The sequence below is a fragment of the Brachycentrus maculatus genome, unplaced genomic scaffold (genome assembly GCF_059751285.1).
Source record: "Brachycentrus maculatus isolate JH-2025_06_01 unplaced genomic scaffold, ASM5975128v1 h1tg000574l, whole genome shotgun sequence".
Lineage (NCBI taxonomy): Eukaryota > Metazoa > Arthropoda > Insecta > Trichoptera > Brachycentridae > Brachycentrus > Brachycentrus maculatus.
Window position 1 is genome coordinate 313,253 of NW_028281314.1, and position 19,031 is coordinate 332,283.

At 30.2% G+C, this 19,031-nt stretch overlaps 1 protein-coding gene across 1 annotated transcript; it reads left to right on the forward strand.

The window, feature by feature from the left end:
* Window positions 1-11,231: 11,231 nt before the first annotated feature.
* LOC148301342 (uncharacterized) lies at window positions 11,232-18,664 on the forward strand. The gene is made up of 3 exons (XM_088273429.1): window positions 11,232-11,388; window positions 16,818-16,983; window positions 17,753-18,664. The coding sequence occupies exons 1-3, from the start codon at window positions 11,344-11,346 to the stop codon at window positions 17,971-17,973; spliced, it is 432 nt and encodes a 143-aa protein (XP_088129555.1). The 5' UTR covers window positions 11,232-11,343; the 3' UTR covers window positions 17,974-18,664.
* The last annotated feature ends 367 nt before the right edge of the window (window positions 18,665-19,031 follow it).

Sequence of the window (19,031 nt, forward strand, 5' to 3'; positions counted from 1 at the left end):
TTTCTCTTTTTTTCATACCCTTTAATAGTTGCATTGGTTATATTGTCATATTTAAATTAATGTTATTTAAAACATCTTTTATAGAATATTTGTAATACATTGACGGGCTTATTGCATTAAACAGATTTCCAAACAACCAAAAACAGACTTGTGGTACTGTTCAAACGTTTGAGCCTAATATAGGCGTTTGAGTTTTTTACATTTGACACTACTGTTTTTTTTCCATTTAAAAAAATTTGAAAACCGATTGCGATTCGATAATTTGTAAGTTTTAAAAATCTTTGATCCGTTTAAGCTCGATTTTTTCATTCAAAAACTGTTTTAAGGATTTTTGAAGCTGTAAACAAAAAAATTACCTTTTTCAAACATTTTAAATTTAACTATAAAGGCAAATCCCTGTACATACGGCTTGTATCTTAAATAATGTAGTTTGAATCGAAAATAAAAAAATCCAAGTCGATCTTTCAAAATGAAATCCCGATCAAATAGTATCTATACTCAATGAAATTCTCTATAAAACGATTGCGTCCAAATGTCTGGCGAACGTATTGAAGATGTATGTATTATAGGTAGTCACGACAAAACTCAAACTGAAGTTCACTCGAACTTTAAAAGACTTTAAAAGTACTCGTAGAATTTCTGATCTTCTCACCTTAAAGTTTTCACACCTCCAACTTAAGTACTTTCACATTTAAATTGAGTTTAAGGGTGTAAAATGGAGAAATCCCAACAGGTGGCACTTACGTATATTTCCAAAGTACTCAATGAGTACAAACTACAAATATGAATAAAGTGGGTAGTAAACCTAGAACTTAATCTACTATAGTATCAATTAAACGCTTGCATAGTGCGATGGTTAGCGCATTCGTCTACCTTGCTGGAAGTCAAAAGTTCGATTACCAGGGATATCAAAATAAAAAATAATTATTTATATTTTTAATTATTTTATTTAAAGAATTGGCCTTTTATTTGAAGGATTTTGTAGGATATTCGTTTGGAAATGCCATAACTAGGTGAAACAATTATCACAAAATTGATTTTGATGGGTTTTTTTAATTATAAAATACAACTTGGTAGACTTAAAAATCAGTGTTTGGTTAAAAATTTTATGCGTAAAATAAAAGATTTTCTCCGATATATTTATTGACTCAATATAAGTACTTTAGGGTAATAAACCCTTGGTATATGAATCACGTAAATAGGTCATCCGAACATTCACAAGAAAAATTGTCAAATCATCGTTACATTGTTTTGATACAATAAATTACCTTAAAACCAATGGGTAGGGATGAGAGAAAATATTTAATCGAGTTAACGCTTTTTGATTAGTAAGAAATATTTTAAAATTACAAAATACTTAAAAAACTTAACGCTTTTAGTTATCAAAAAAATATTTAAAAATAGCACGTTTACAAGTATAAAAGAAATGGGGGTTTTCAGAATGCTTCAAGAGTAGACCGACCGCCTTCTAATTCGCCGTTTTATTATAATACCATGAAAATAAAAGCTTATTACACCGGTTACAGAATCACGAAAACGACACAACCTCTTACATTGGGAGATTTATGGTTTAATTATTGTATGCGGTATAGCGTCATACAATTTATTTCTCGTAGTTCATACAAATTAATGTCGTAATTTGTACACTTAATAATATAAGCCTGGCACTATTTGTTTACACAATATTCAGGAATTATTTCTATGGAAATATACAATTTTGTTTTTGGAATGTTTTTCGCAGATAAAACGAATTTGTTTTTAACCACTTTAAGAATGTTACATTTTTTTCTTTTCGGTTTCGACAAGAACCTTGTCATTATCAGGATTTAACATGTACTCTTCACGTACATGTTTAACCCTGATGATGACAAAGTACTGTCGAAACCAGTAGGAGAAAGAATGTACCAATAAAAAAATGGTTAAAAACAAAGAAATTTTATTTTATAAAAAAACAAAATTTTGTTTCAAAATGCTTTTGTCCTCACCTCTAAAAAGATTCAAAATATTATATTTAACAAGGAACGAAATATTGTTTTCTTAAATTTGGATTCCATAATGAGGTCCCTTCTTCGATAACCCATTGATAAAATAATATCAGTGTAAACTATTTTTCTAACCCAGTGGTCCATAGATTACTGAAACGTATTGATGCAGTATAATATTGATCGTTACTTACATGAAGGCCAAAAATAAATAAATGTACAAATATTAATCCATTAAATAAAAAATGAAAAAGTTAACACAATCAAATGTTTTGCTAACGAATCTAATATTACTGAGTTGATTTTCCATAAATATGGTAATGAATATAAATACAATTTAAAATACCTTTTTTAAAAAAAAAACTCAAAATAAACTTATTTTCAATAACCCGCTTGGGGTCATTAGAAAAAGGAAGAATTAATAAATAACAGAAAACGAGGCTTTATGAAGTAGCTCTTACCCACCTGGAGCAAGGGTCATTACAGATTATGGTATATTCCAGCCGTCGAGCAGATTTGCCAGTGAAGGGATATAAATGGGGACTTAATAGCTTGTAATTTACTCTACTTTGACGTCAGATCTTAAGTCGCACGTCAGAATCAACTGCCTCGTTGGAGCTTCGTGCCTAATAATCTACGATCAAGGGAGCAAGAATACAATACAACCAGCAGAAATACGTTATTATATTTGTACTTCTCAAAATATATTTAACGATTAATTATGTAAGCACTTAAAATAAAACTACTTTGTTTTTAATTATTTTTTAATAAAAAGTGGCTAAAAACAAAGTAATTTTTTATTATAAAGTTCATAAAATGTGCCACAAAGTATTTGCAAATAACATTTAAGAAAATAAATTATGTGACATTATGTTTGATGAATATGAAAGAACAATACATCAGAACGCATAAATTTTTTTAACAATCCTAGTAATATATTTTTACAAATTGTTAATTGTGTATGAAATAATATTGTGAAGTTTGTTACACCGTTCAAATTCTCAATCGGGTCCCGCTAATTAGGCGAAACAATTGTCATATTATTGATTTTTATGTGTTTTTTAATAAAATACAACTTAGTGGACTCAAAAACGCTATTTCATATAAAAATTAATTCATAAATTAAAATGGAGTTCTACAAATTAAACGCCAAATTAAAAAATCCAAAAATAAAACTTATATAAATATAAATATGTACTCTCTGGGCAAATTCAGTTAATTTTGTACTTTAAAAGGATATAATTTTGTTCTTAAAAATCGTTTGATGCATATAGATAAGAAGCATTTTATATTATTTTTTGATATCTCATCAAAGATGAAGAAGAATATGGAAGTCTGGGCATTTACGGGGCTGACGACCGTCATAGGCTTGTTTAAGTGATCACTTTATACACGAGTAACATTCACCAATTCTACCCATTATTGACAACCACACTACTCAAATTCTTGGAAGTTCTATATATATGAGCCAATTTAGAAACCTTGTTCTTGAATCACTAGAACTTCACTAGAGACATCTATTGGTGAGATGTAAAGAAGCTTTTTACTAAGCAGAAACTCTTATATTAGTATGTGAGGTCCAAATCCTGGATTATAATCACACACATGAGAAACGCCAGAAAATACCATTTTCATTTTTATTATTTTAAGCTTATAATTTGACCAGATAATTTATTTACAACATTTTAAGTGTGTCCAAATACTTGTTCTTGTTTTGTTGTTGTGTTGGTCGTCAGCCCCGTAAATGCCCAGACTTCCATATTCTTCTTCATCTTTGATGAGATGTCAAAAAATAATATAAAAATAACTCCTGTAATTGGAGATAATCCAGATTTTGTGAACAAGTATTTGGACACACTCAAAATGTTGTAGAAGAATTTTACATAGAATTTTCTTTACTGAGTTATGTTTTTGTTCTTAAGAGTTTATAGTTATTGTGGCATTTTGATTAGAATACTAAGAAATATCTTCAAACACAATTTTTTGAGATTTTTGCAATGTGGATTAAGAATAACATAGCATTTTTCGACTGTGAAATTTATTAATTACTTTATGGAGTAAAGAGAATTATACAGCTCACCTTATGGTTTTGAATAAAGATAATTATATAAATTAAAGCTTCTGTTTCTAAGAAGCCTTATTTCACAAGTATTTTAAACTCGTTTCATAAATTTTCAGAGCGACTTAGACTAACAGAGAATTTATGATAACTTCATTATATATTTTTTATATCCGCTTTCCTATACACCATACATACATACATACTGATATATAGGTTCATCAGTGCAATATTGTCCCATATAAGTATTCTCAGAAATCCAAATCCCGGTTGTCCTTCCTCAGTCATGCGGAAATCCTTTTCAGTACTCGAGGTTTTCGAAAAAAACTTTGCAAAGGTTCATGACAAAGCGCGGTGTAAGTCAGGGCTATAAACTGTCGGGTAAGAATTGATATCTCAGTTTACAATCGTAGTATAAAAATACAACCCCTACAATTTGAAGAAGAGCAGGGGATAAAGAAGACAGATAAAGGGCGTCAGTCCTCACTTAGCGTCAAACGCATGTAATTAAATCAACAGGAATTTAATAAACGATGATCAGACTTTTTTTAAATGTTTCGTTAATTTTTTTTTCAACCTGAACGTTTTTTTCAATCAGCCATGTTGGTTTAATATACTTAGTTAATGAGAAATTAATGCATGGTGATTTGATTTTTCATCAAAGTAAAATATCGGTACCGAATTAATTATTTGTATTACATTATACACTAACCAAACATCACGCAGCTCCCTGCAGGGGTAGGCAGAGAGAATAGAACGCCACACCAATCTGTCTTTGGAAACAATATTCGCCTCTTCCACATTCATGCATCTCCTCATATATACCCGCCGATCATTCCGACCTGACCACTTTCAAGTATTTGAAATCCTTGATAATGCCAAGTTTTACTCGGTCTTCCTCTGCTTCTATCCACGTTCTCCTTGTAAATTCGTTTTACTCTTCTTCCTTCGCTTATTTAATTCACATGCCCAAACCATCTCAAAAATTTTAACGAATAAGCTTATATGTCGGGCTTTCATTCTTTCCTGACATCGCCATTCGAACATCTATCAATCGTTTTGCCACAAATTTGTCTGAGAAATCGCATTTCGACTGCATTCAATCTACTTTCGTCCTTCTTTTTCCAACTCCACGCTTCACTTTCATACATTAGGGTTAAAAGCAAGATTTCATTGTGCACCGCCAGTTAAGCTTTCGCTGTGAGGTTTTTATTTGCCATAACTGATTTCAGTTCACTTTTCACTTTTTCTCTCCTTTCCAGCATTCACTCTCCCTTCTATATCTTTTCAATAATAATTAAAATAATTTTGAATCATTTATATAGCGCCATTTTCTTAAAAAACTACCTCTTGAAGTCCCTTGAGCGCCCTTACCCTTGAGGGCGCTTACCATCTTTACCAATATTACCATCCCATGAGAACGTACTACTCAAATATACGTTATTATCTACCTGTTCCAAAATTTCCCCATTTACCAATATTTTACAACCAGATCTACATTCATCTCTTTCAAAAACCATAATTTTGGATTTGCTAACATTCATCGGAAAATCACTTTCCTTGCACACATTATACACATTTGTCACCAACGTCTGCTGGTCTTCTCTGCTATCGACAAGAAGAATAGCGTCGTCAGCATACAAAAGGCAAAAAAAACAGTCAAATTTTTCATTCTAGCTCCTACGTGAAAATCTTTTAGCTCTTTTATGTACTCATCCATATATAGATTGTTTTAATTTTATTTGCCCTACTTTTAAAAGATTCTATTTTGGGGTAAAATAATTAATATTCATTTTTCTTGTACATACTACAGACTACAAGATGACAGTAATATTGAAATTTCATCTTCATGTCTAAAAATATTCATTAAATTTCCGACAAAATAATGTATTATGATTCAAATATTCTACTTGCGATATTTAAGATAATTTCGTATAACCATTATTCGATTCCTCGACTGACAACAGCACCCTTCAGTGTTGTGAATTATTTATGAAAACACATTTGCATAATTTGATACGACATCCGTAGCTTTAACTAAAATGTGAAACGCCCACATTTAGCTCACTCGCGAATTCAATATACTATCTCAAGTTAGTTCCTTCTTGTTCATCGGGGAATTGGAAAAGGTTGTGTAATATCATAAAGTATTTTTTTACCTTCTACATACATCTATGTATATGACTCTACGAACTAATACCAGGGGAACATAATCCATAAAGTATATTATATCCAGTTTTCCTGGAGTCCTAGTTCCAACCCAATTGTATAGAAACAAACCATGGAGTTGTCAAAAGAAGGATGAAAGTTAAATTAAATCAAATTATCCAATAATTAATATATAGGTACAACATTTTGAGTGTATCCAAATACTTGTTCACAAATTTGGATTATCTCCAATTATAGGAGTTATTTTCATATTATTTTTTACTTCTCATCAAAGATGAAGAAGAATATGGAAGTCTGGGCAATTACGGGGCTGACGACCGCCATAGGCTGGTTTAAGTAACCATTTTACACATGTGTAAAATTCACTAATTCTACCCATTATTGACAACCACACTACTCAAATTCTTAAAAGTTCTATATATATATGAATCAATTTCGAAACATTAATCTTGAATCACTAAAACTTCACTAGAGACATCTATTGGTGAGATGAACACCTAGGGCGTATTAAAAACATAAATTAAAAAGTAGACTAAATGCAGTCTAAATACGATTCCTCAGACGATGTATGTTAGATGTTCGAGTATACAAATTAAGTACGAGTATCTATAGGTGCTCATATATTATTTACTAATGTATCCGGTTAAAATCTACAGCTTGCGATTCTAAAATATACGACTCGCCACTGGACTACAAGTTTGTAGTTTCTGCAAAGAGCTCATCCCTCAGAATTTTGAATACTAGTACGAATTCCTCGCATCAATTCACCAAAAGTTTTGTTTATTACATTACCAAGTTTTTGAAAGTTTATCAAATTATAATGTCGATTCTTCATACTCGTGCCTACAAAAAAATAATTAAGTTCGGAATATAAGATAATTTTGTACTTATATTCATCAGTATTTTTGTGAATAGAAGATAGTCGATATAAAATTCAATCTTCAGTTTATAAACGGTTATGTTTCTTTTTTATCAGGTTGTCATTCATAATTAATTGTACTTATATGTTGACAAATCGCTCACTTTATTCAACGTCATATATCAAAAAACTTGATTTTTCAGGAGATGTTTTTTAATGTTTAAGAATATAATGAAATACATTAAAAATAAATATCAAGCCACTTATTTAACTGTTTACTGTGCAAAAGATCTTTTTAGGTAAAACCTGAAGGTTTTTTTCTCCATTTGAAAAATATTTAGTACAATCAAAAAAATAATTAAAAAAATACCTTTTCTTCAAAATGCGAAAACAACATTTTCTGCCCTGTAGCGGGTAAATATTAAGTTAAAATATGCCGCTTTTGCTGGGATATAGTAATTTTTTTTGAAAATTTCGAGAACATGCACAACGATTTTTGACATATGACGTTGTTGAAAGGAGTGAGCGATATGTGTACGTGTATATGTTACTAAACATATAATTAAGTATGGTAAAATAATTCAATTATGTCCCAAAAATAAGACTGCAAAAAAATTCTTAAGTAAATATGAGAATTTAGGCGTAGAATGAGTGAAATATATCAAATTGTTATACCCCTTAACCCTTTTAAAAGCTTAGTTGAAATTTTTCAAATAAATTGTCCGTGTCAATAGTTCAAATGTGGACTCCACGTTTTATATTCGGGTGCCTTATAAGAAAAAGATATCTCCTATTTCAGCGACTTAACAAACATACCATAATTCTTTTCATATTTTCCCTTACTTCATCAGATAATATTCTGCAAGCTGAATATTTATTGTTCAAATAAATATTTAATGATTCATAGATCGATAATTTACATGTATTTTCATATTGTTTTAATGTAAAATAAATTAAATACAAAAAAAATGTGAAAAACAAATATCGGTATAAGGTTGAACCATTTTATTATAGGTGTATGCATATATATTTATACATATATTTATATTTATTTTTACATAATATATGTATAACAAACATCATGGTGGATGAATAATTAAAATATGTTTAAATTTACAATTTGCAGTTTTAGATGATAATTTTTAAACGTCACAAGCGTTGACCGCATCCCTCCTACACACCCCATGCCATCCCGATGTGGGCATTCAACATGGAGATGAGTATGTTTAAAGGTTGGAAACCAACGTTTAATTATTTATTAATATTGAATGTCTTATGAATATTAATCGAATTAATAGAATACAAAAAAGGAAACAAAAAGGTAGATACATTTATTGAGTTCCACATACATTAATATACACGGACTAACACAATAACATAACAAGTACTTTCTATACACTAATAAGGTACTTAAAAAAATATATTTCAAGTATACATTTGCTTTTTAGATGGTCTATAATGTTCAATTATACATAATCATAATAAAATTTATTTATAATTTAAGAAAATGATCCTTTCTGCATAACCCCCATACAATGTCAACAACTATGATATCACGAAATACATTAGACGCGAAAGTGCCATAGTATAAATAATTTAAAATACATATTTTAAATTTAAACGCGTTTACGAATTCGTTTAACATCGTGAAATCTTTTTATGCATTATTACAAAATAAAAATATCTTCAAAGACCCTTTCGTTCGAGGAAAAACCCACTGTAAATCAAACCTAAAAGCTCGCATATTACTAGTAGACTGACTTTTTTTTAAAAATAAAATTATACAACTAACACATCAGCATTACATACTTTAACTCTCCAAAAACCAGTTACAAATTTCAATATCCCAGATACATAAATAAAGCACGTTCGAGATATTTTTCTTGCAACAACAATTTTTATACGACGTCTTTTCGTCCTTGTTTGCACACTTGTGTATATTATATATGGATTCTTGAACCCATCTCATTATTTTTACGTCTCGTAAAGCCAGGACCCGAAAACGATCGTCTATTGTAAGATATTTTAGGAAATACAACAGACATCGCAGTCACCATATACTAACCATTTTAGCATAGGGTGGCGCAAAATTAATCACCCTATCGGAAGACGTTATAATTTTTGCAAAAGACGTCGTACGTCAATCATATTTAATATTTGTGAACTAGACAGCTGCAGCATACAAACGTATTTAAGGTAGTGCAAAAATCCATCAATGTAGTTTTAAATAATATTTTTACTAATAAAAATGAGAAATAAGATACCTTTATTTGGACCTATATATTTTTTTCTGTCTAGTGAAAAAGATGATATTCGTCAAGTGACTGCCGACAGTGTTGATATAAATTTTTGCCCGTTTTATCAATCTGTTTGTATACTGCAGCCGTTTAGTTCACAAATGATAAATATGATTGACGTACGACGCAAAAAAAACGACTTTTTGCAAAAATTATGACATCTTCCGATTGGGTGATTAATTTTGCACCGCCCTGTATTATACGTTTATGAATCACGAATTTGGTATAACTTACTAATGTGACTTCGTTCCGACAGATAAATTTATGTGAGAACCATGGCAAGAAGCAAGTAACCATTTGAAATAGAAACAAGAGAAGTGGAGGAAACACGACGATAATGTCGAGTGTAAACTGTGTATTGAATCTATTTACGTTAACCGGCAGACAAGTCTCGAAGGTAGTAAGAAGATTGGAACCCTTTTCTGCCTTGCAAGTTCGCCCCGTTCAGACAGATAAAGATTTCAATTACTTCCCAACATTGAACGTTTCTCATTATTCATTCCATTCGTTTTCTTCTACGTCTACGAACAAAAACAATAAAACAAGGAGAAATGGAAATTTACCTCGATATATATATATATATATATATATATATATATATATATATATATATATATATATATATATATATATATATATATATATATATATATATATATATATATATATATATATATATGTATATATATTTTTTTGTTAGACTGAAAACTTGTGCGTGTAAGTATTTTAAGTATATAGTAATATAAAGATAATAAAATATATTTAAACTTATATATTAGTTATTTGTATACACGTACTTATATTTTGATCAATATGGATATTTTGTTTAAGATATTTAATTCAACATTTTATGGTTATGTTTTCTATCGTTATCATTACAGAATACGTATTATACTCTTACAGAAATGTATCTCCGACTGACCTTGCCATTGATGCTATTCTCAATTTGCTACGTACTGTTTCTTCTCCATTATAGCAACAACCTTCACCTTACATCATCTTTATCTCATCAAATATGTAAATTATATTAATAAATAAACACAGATCTTTATACATAAATATTTATTCCTTTCCCCCCTTAGTGCATGGGATAACATCAAATTGACGCAATGTTAAATTGATCGATATGAAGGTACGGTGATTAGTCATGTACATCAAATACCAGTCCAGGGTAATATTTAAAAAAAATATATTTTAGTGAAAAATTATCATATTTCTTTGGATTCCACCTCTGGAAATTGAACCTGGGACCTCCATCATAGAAGCCAAATGCGCTAGCTATTACACTATAGAGGCCAACAAAAATAGTCTTATACATTATTTTTACCTTACTGTTGGTACATTTTTCGTTATATCTTCACATGATTTTGATTAAATAAATATTACTTTTTGGTGACGTAGTTTTTTTATAATTACATCCTGCCTTAAAACGTTCTACGAAATGTCGATTTCGCGACCATCCTTCGGTTCATACACGAGACCTTGTAAACATGAAAAATATTATCATCAGCTGAGACAGAAGTCGGAGTTCAACGAATCCTCTCAATGCAATGTCATCCCGGCAAGGATTAGTAAATGAAGATTGTCAGTTGACAGGTCCTAACCGAGAATGCGTACCAACAGATTGTACGTGGTATAGGTGCGACATTGAACCCTGGAAATAACTGTTCAGCCGATACGATGACATTGGCAGGCAGGCCACACGATTTTTTTATTTCATTGAAGGCAATGAGACACCATCAAATGTTTGTGTAACCCATATAGGGGCATATGCATTCGTAATATGTAGGTCAATATATTATTGCTTCAATTGAAATGGCCCCATTATAAATAAATCATATAAGTCTTTTTGAGCTGTGGTTTGTGACCATTGCGGTACAAGGCACTGCTCCGGCGATTGTGTTCCCATTTCGCTTCAGATCCTGTAGAAAGTGCGCCGGTGTATAACCACATACTTCGTGCCTGTGATATCCGACAATGAAGTTTATCCATCCTAAATATCGGCTCGTTCTCTTGTGCAAGGTAAATAAATAACGGTTGTGAGTTTCAAACTGTTTATTTCTTCATGTTTAAGTATAATTTTATAAAAACACTCAATAAATCTTTAGTTTGGTGTCTATTATTCAAGTAAAGTGTTTTAACTCTACTGTTTCAAAACTCTGGGAAAGTAAGTTATCGTCATCATAATAATATTAAGAGCATTCATTGGTTTATACATAAATTATATACTGATTTAAATATTTGTTTCATATTCACAGATAATTTACAAATAAATATTTAAAGAAGGTTTTGCTCAATAATTTATTTTATATTTAACTAAGCATCATTATTGAAATATAAGCTCCCTTAAAAACAATAATAGTTTGTAAAATGAGAAAATAGAATTTGTTGAAATGAGAGAAGTTTGTAAAAACGATTACAAAAGTTTATATTGCTAACTAATAGTTTTGTCCCAAATTTGACTATGAACACGCCATTTCCTCTATTGATCGACAGTTTCTTTGTCTTTTATTGAAACGAAACTTCTATTTTGTATTTTTAAAAGATAATTTTGTAAAAAATTTTCATTGGCAGTAAATTATTAAGAGCACATATTAGATTTTTCTTGCAATGAACAATTATGGTTTGTAAAAATATTTTTAAATTAACAAAAACAATGTGAAACAGTATATAATGGGGAATGGTTAAAGGAGATAAAAATAATTATTTAAAAATACTCCAAGTAATATTTTATTTATTGTTTCGGCATTAACTTTGTGGTAAGACATGTTACAATGATTAAAGAAAACACTTGTTTTTATACCACTTGAGTTTCATTAAAGACTACTTGCTTCGGAAGTTAAACTTCCATCGTCAGGGCTGAAAAATAACTAAAATATAAAATTGTTCTATAAATGAGGAGAGGGGAAATTAGGGGGAGGGGGTTAGTCAAGGAGTAGAGTTTGAAAAAAGAGGAAAAATGGAAAGCAAAGGTGAAAAATTTTGAAACAATATATTATTTAATAAGTTATTATTAGAATTCAGTTTTTTTTTGGATTAGCGTCCGATACTTGTAGTCTTTAATAAAACTCAAGTGGTATAAAAACCAGTGTTTCCTTAATCATTGACTCCAAATAATCATTACTGAAATTAGCTTATTGACAAAAATAAAAACGGCGTAGACAAAAAGCTTGTTGTCATTGGATTGTTTCTAGGATTTAGGCTGTTATGCGTCAAAACATTAATTTTCGTAGGTACCTAACATTAAAAAATAATAAACCTAAACGGCCATTTTATCAAAGATAATTCTTCTTCTGATCTCAATCAGCAACCAAGTCAACCTAGAAAGTCAATATTGGGATATTTTATCCTAACGATTTCGATGGATCCTTTTTTATATTATAAATAATAAAGATAAACAATAGTAACCGCATAGACCAGCATACTCGTCTTCAAGGTTCAGAATAAATCAAATGAATGACCGACAAATGTACCATGAAAATTTTCCGCCTTAAGTCACCGTCATTGATGTGTAAGAGGTTGGTTGATATGCAAGGAAATGCGGTTGAATAAGGATACAGTCAAGCAGTGTTTGACTTACAATCCTAACTCCATTTAATTAGGTAACGTTCGACTATTATATGTACTTGTAGTATTTGTACTATCTACAATTACGTAATTTACTCCAATGTGTTAAAATGTATATATATATATATATATATATATATATGTATATATATATATATATATATATATATATATATATATATATATATATATATATATATATATATATATATATATATATATATATATATATATATATATATATATATATATATATATATATATATATATATATATATATATATATATAATATATATATATATAATAATAATAATAATAAAACCCTTATCCGCACCCCAATGGTGCATAGGGCACTGTGTCTTATAAACGCAGTGTTATCATGATCGTTTTACTTATGAAGGAAAGGTGATCAGCCCTCCGCTCCAGGTACCAGTCCATGGTAATATTGAATAAATATTACAGTGAAAAAATCATTTTTATTTATTTTTACCCCCCTTGGGAATCGAACCCGGGACCTCCAGAACGGTAGCCGAGCGTGCTGACCATTACACTACGGAGGCGGACGGATATATATATATATAATATATATATATATATATATATATATATATATATATATATATATATATTTATATATAATAATACGTCTGTGTTTTTTTGTCAATTTGTGAGAGGTCATTTACTTTTATAAACAAATGTGTAATTATATTTCATGCCGTTTAATTTTCAAAAATGCTTAATAGATTAGGCTTTTTGTATTTTAGTAATGTTGATAGAAGAAATTAAAAATATATATCAATTAATGATTTATATATTAAGAAAATTAATAATATTGTGTTATTTTTTCTAATGGGTTCCCCATAATTTCAAATAAACTGTTATTCGATAACTGAAAACAAACAAAACATAAAATTAAAAACTCTAAATTATAAAATTAAAATATTAAAAATCCGCATTTCCAAATTTCCTTAACCGATAAACTAGGATTACTCAATAACTTACAACAATAATCACTTCATAATTTAATTCAATTAACTAAACAAATTCAAATAAAAAAAAAACTCAAATAGTACTAACCAAATTACAGGCTCAGCCGGATAAAAGTCGGATATAAATAATTATACACATTTGTTTGTACCAGTGCGTATGACCGTACTCACTGCGGTGAAATTTGATGTGATTCATCCGTGCTGATTCAGAAAGAACAAATAGTAATACAATCAAGGACGAGCAAATATAATGAAATCTATTTTAGCACAGTAGGTTCGGTCATTGTACTGGTAAATAGTAGAGTGCTTGTACTGGTATCATTCTTAACATAACAAATAGCGAAAAGCGCATCTCTTTTTTATTGGATCTATCATATTTTAGTACACAGTAATTTCGGTCATTATTCTGGTAAATAGTAGGGTGTTTGTACTGGCATCATTTTTAACATAATAGCAAAACGCTCTTTTTTTCTTTATTAGATTTATTTTTGCGCAGTAGATTCGGTCATTGAACTGGTAAATACTAGGGTGCTTGTACTGGTTTCGTTCTTAACATAATAGTTAAAACGTGCTTCTTTTTTTATTGGATCTATTTAAGCACATAAGATTCTGTCATTGTTCTTTTAACTTGTAAGGTGTTTGTACTGGTATCATGCTTAACATAACAAAAAGCGAAAAGCGCATCTCTTTTATTGGATCTACCATATTTAAGTACACAGTAATTTCGGTCATTATTCTGGTTAACAGTAGGGTGTTTGTACTAGCATCATTTTTAACACAAAAGAAAAACGCTCTTTTTTCTTTATTAGATTTACTTTAGCGCAGTAGGTTCGGTCATTGAACTGGTAAATACTAAGGTGCTTGTACTGGTTTCGTTCATAACATAATAGTCAAAACGTGCTTTTTTTCTTTATTGGATCTATTTAAGCACATAAGATTCGGTCGTTGTTCTTGTAACTTGTAAGGTGTTTGTACTGGTATCATTTTTAACATAATAGCAAAACGCTCTTTTTCTCTTTATTAGATTTATTTTAGCACAGTGGGTTCAGTCATTGTACTAGTAAAAATAAGGGTGCTTGTACTGGTATCATTCTTAACATAATAGTAAAAGGCGCTTCTTTTCTTTGTTGGATCTATTTTAGCACAGTAGGTTCGGGAATTCTACCGGTAAATATTAGGGTGCTTGTACTGGTAAGTATCGTTCTTAAATAACGATAAAACGCGTTTTTTTTTCATTATTGAATCTGTCTTACCACAGTAGGTTCGATCATTGTACTGATAAATAGTAGGGTTCTTATACTGGTATCATTCTTAATATAATAGTATAATACGTTTCTTTTCTGTGTTGGATCTGTTTTAGCACAGTAGCTTCGTTCGTTATACTGGTAAATAGTACTGGTATCATTCATTCAACATAAGAGTAAAATGTGTTTCTTTTCCTTATTGGACTTTTTTTACATATGAGGATCGGTGATTCTTCTAGTAACTAGAAGAGTGCTCGAACTAGTACTATTCTTAAAATAAAAGTAAAAACGCGCCTCTTTTCTTAATGTACGTAATAATACAATTTTTACGTCTTTAAAGCACTTTTTTATTAAGTCAGCTGAATTCAGGCTTAAATAATTTAATTATGTACACCAAATTCACAGTTCATAGAATAAAAGATTAAATCTTGCTTAAAAATATACATATAATACAAAAGACATTGACGATCAATACGTTAACAACGTGTTTATTTGTCGAGCGTAAGAATCAACAACGAGCTTTAGTCGACAATATCAACTTTAAGTTAATTTATTTGGTGGTGGATTTCCATTATTGAAATAATTATATTCTCTTTTATTGAGCAGGTTAAATAAATTTTATTAAATTTTACGCTACATTCTTTAAAATAATGTATTTTTGTATGTTAAAAAGTACGTTTTAATTGCACATTAAATATATTGAAATACGTAGGGTAAATTTATACTTTTGTTAACCAATTAATATCTGGAAAATTGAAATTATTTTTCGAAAAAATTAAAAGATAATAACTTAATAGTCCGAAGAGCTTAATATCTTGAGCGACACGAACAGGAACGATCAATAAATCTAAGAGATACACTCCTTTTTGGATTTATAACCCTTATCGTAAATAAACGATAAAATTATCTTTTAAAAAAAAGGTTCAAATAAAATTTCAGAAAGTTTTTAGTAATATAAAATGCCTTTTTTGAAACAATTTATTTAAAATATATTTTGTTAACTAACAATTCTTAAGTACAAAAATATGTGGCAAAATAAGATGACTAAGCAAATTTTATGATTCAAGCATATCTTCTTCTTCTTCTTACCTCTCTCCACACCCAATCGTGCATAGGGCACTGCATCATATAAACCCAGTGTTATCTTGATCATTAACACATGAAGGAAAGGTAATCAGCCTTCCGCTACTCGTACCACCAGTCCAGGGTAATATAAATTTTAGAGTACAAAAAATCACTTGTGTATTATTCGACCCCCCGCTCTTGGGTACCGAGCCCGTGACCTCCAGTACGGTAGCCGATCTTGCTGACCATTACACTACCTATGCAGACAAAAGAATAAACTTAATAAATATTCATTTTAAGTATTTAAAGTAAATCATCGTGACTTTTTAGTATATGCATAAATTCAGTTCAGAGCGCATTCTGAGAAACATTACATTTTATGAATGTGCTCATGTCGTCACGACGATTTATGCACCCCTATTACGAAGAACGAACCTATTTCTTCCTCACTTCCGGAACAAGATGACATATTCAGCTATGTCACCTCCCTACTTTACTCTCGAAGTCACATTAATATAGTTTTATCTTAATAAAGATTTGCGCATCTCGTCGAGAAAATTCAGCTTTGTTCTTTCTCATTTCCAGAGTATGATGATGTGTTCTGCTATGGCGGCTAGTATCCTCGCTCAGGATGTGGACCATTCTAAGTGCTCCCTGGACTACATCAGGCAAATCGTCATGGAAAGTTGTATACGGCCAATCAGGTTCAGAAGGAGTGTTAAAAACTATGAACTCACCGATGCATACGAAGGTAAATCAATCAATTTGAATATTTAATAGAAATTGTTAACTATCACGCCGCTACTCTGCAGGGATGGGCTGAGAGCATATAACGCCACTCTTCCACATTCTTGCATCCATATCCGCCGATTATATTATTAATTATATTATATATCCTCATACATATCCCCCAACTATTAGGACTTTTGACTTGACCGTCTTCAAGTAGGTACTTGAAATACTTGATCATGTCAAGTTCTCTCAGATCTTAATATATATAAAAAATTATAGAATAAAAATATTTAAGTGTTTTTACATCACTCATTTGTTCCACATGCCTATTACATGAAATTATAGTAACTTTAAACATAAGGAGTAAATCCACTCACGAGTATGCATAGGCTATGAAACTTAAAAAGTTGAAGCCTGAGTAGGGTCATGATAAGCGGTGTTGCATAAGCCGTAGCTAGAGTTCAGAGTCATTTGGATGTTAAGTTATTCAAAAAAAACATCTCAAAACTACTTTCTTAATATTATCGATAATCTTAGCCTTGCATATGAAATTCAATTTGACCAAAATACGTGTTAAATGTTTTCCTATTGGATTTTACCAATTTATTTACCCTTTTATTTCATTTTAAATTTAAATGTGGGATGAATGGTCCTAAGTGACTGCAATCATTTAAAGAAAATAAAAAGAATTGTATAAACTACTTCGTCAAAGTTGAAAATATTTTACACATCAATTCTACGATCTTTACGATTTTTTGTTGAAAATAATAACGTGTGTTTTCTTTCAGGTAGTGGAATCGGATCCATCCCTCAGCTTTACAGTACCAGTTCACCGCCTCTTCGCCATTCCATTTCGCAGATACCGCATCATCTCCTGCCCGTAAACAGCACACTGGTCGTGAAAAGAAAAAGTAGACGCAGCAAAAGGAGTTTTGACCCAGAATACGACGTCTACTTCTACTTCTGCTGTAACCACATGGAAATCTGCGAAAACTTGGAATGTCCTTGAAAAGGATCCAAAGTTTATCGGAGACAAGCTTTGGATCCTTGAAAAACGTAAATAACGTAATGTTATGACGTGCATATACCGTCGAAAGATGGCTAGTGTTAACATCAACGAAATGTTGAATGGTATCATTGTATCAATGGTGCTATTAACGTAAGAATATGTTTTGGTGAAATTTATGAATGTTTTATAGACGAGATCAAATGTAGAGGTCCTCACCAAAAAGTCACATTTCTAATATTGCACAAGAAATCCTTTGATTTCAAATCTGTTCTGTTTTCTTCTGTACTGTTTACTTCTGTTGTATTCTATCGAAATCCTTATTGAATTTGCGACACAACGTGACCAATCCTGTCTTAAACCAATATGAAATCGTTAAATCGCACCAAAATGTAACAATTTTACAAGCTAGAATTCCTGATTACTTTCATAATGAAAAAGTGACGTTTTGGTGAGGATCACAAATGATGACTGAAAAACAATTTTTAAATATTATTTCTGTGAGTGAATTTAGTATTAATGAAAAACCTTTATTTATTTTTTATTAAATTATTTTTATTGATTCCGCCTCATGTTTTTTAAGCAACATTATTTTGACTTATTTATTTAGTTATAAGTTCGATTTAAGGTTATTTAATACTTAATATTGAAGGATTACAGTTTTATAGAAATGATTGAAATAAATCTTTGTATTTATCAATGTTTTTTATTTCAACCTCAACATGGGATATCTAATAAAATAAAGCATTTTTAATTCATGTGTACTTATATAAACGTATTTTTCTAGAGAATACAAAACTATTTCTGTCAGAATAAGGAATGGTACTAAGGAACCTAGAAGGAAAGCAAACGACTCAAGTAGGAACAAATTTGAAAAGAATGAAATATGTTTATAATTTAAAGCAGTGGTCAGCAACCCGTACCTATGGAATTTAAAACGTTAATTTTGTATTTTATTACTCTTCTTAAATGAATACATTTTGAAAACAGATGTATTATAGTTTTTCTTAAACAGTTCTGGGATTTTTCTTAAATTTAGGGGTGTGACGTGTTTGAAAATA

Coding starts and splice junctions, on each gene's coding strand:
- LOC148301342 (XM_088273429.1), top strand. CDS start 11,344: ATGAAGTTTATCCATCCTAAATATCGGCTCGTTCTCTTGTGCAAG. Junction 11,389..16,817: donor GGCTCGTTCTCTTGTGCAAG/GTAAATAAATAA, acceptor TCTCATTTCCAG/AGTATGATGATGTGTTCTGC. Junction 16,984..17,752: donor ACTCACCGATGCATACGAAG/GTAAATCAATCA, acceptor GTTTTCTTTCAG/GTAGTGGAATCGGATCCATC.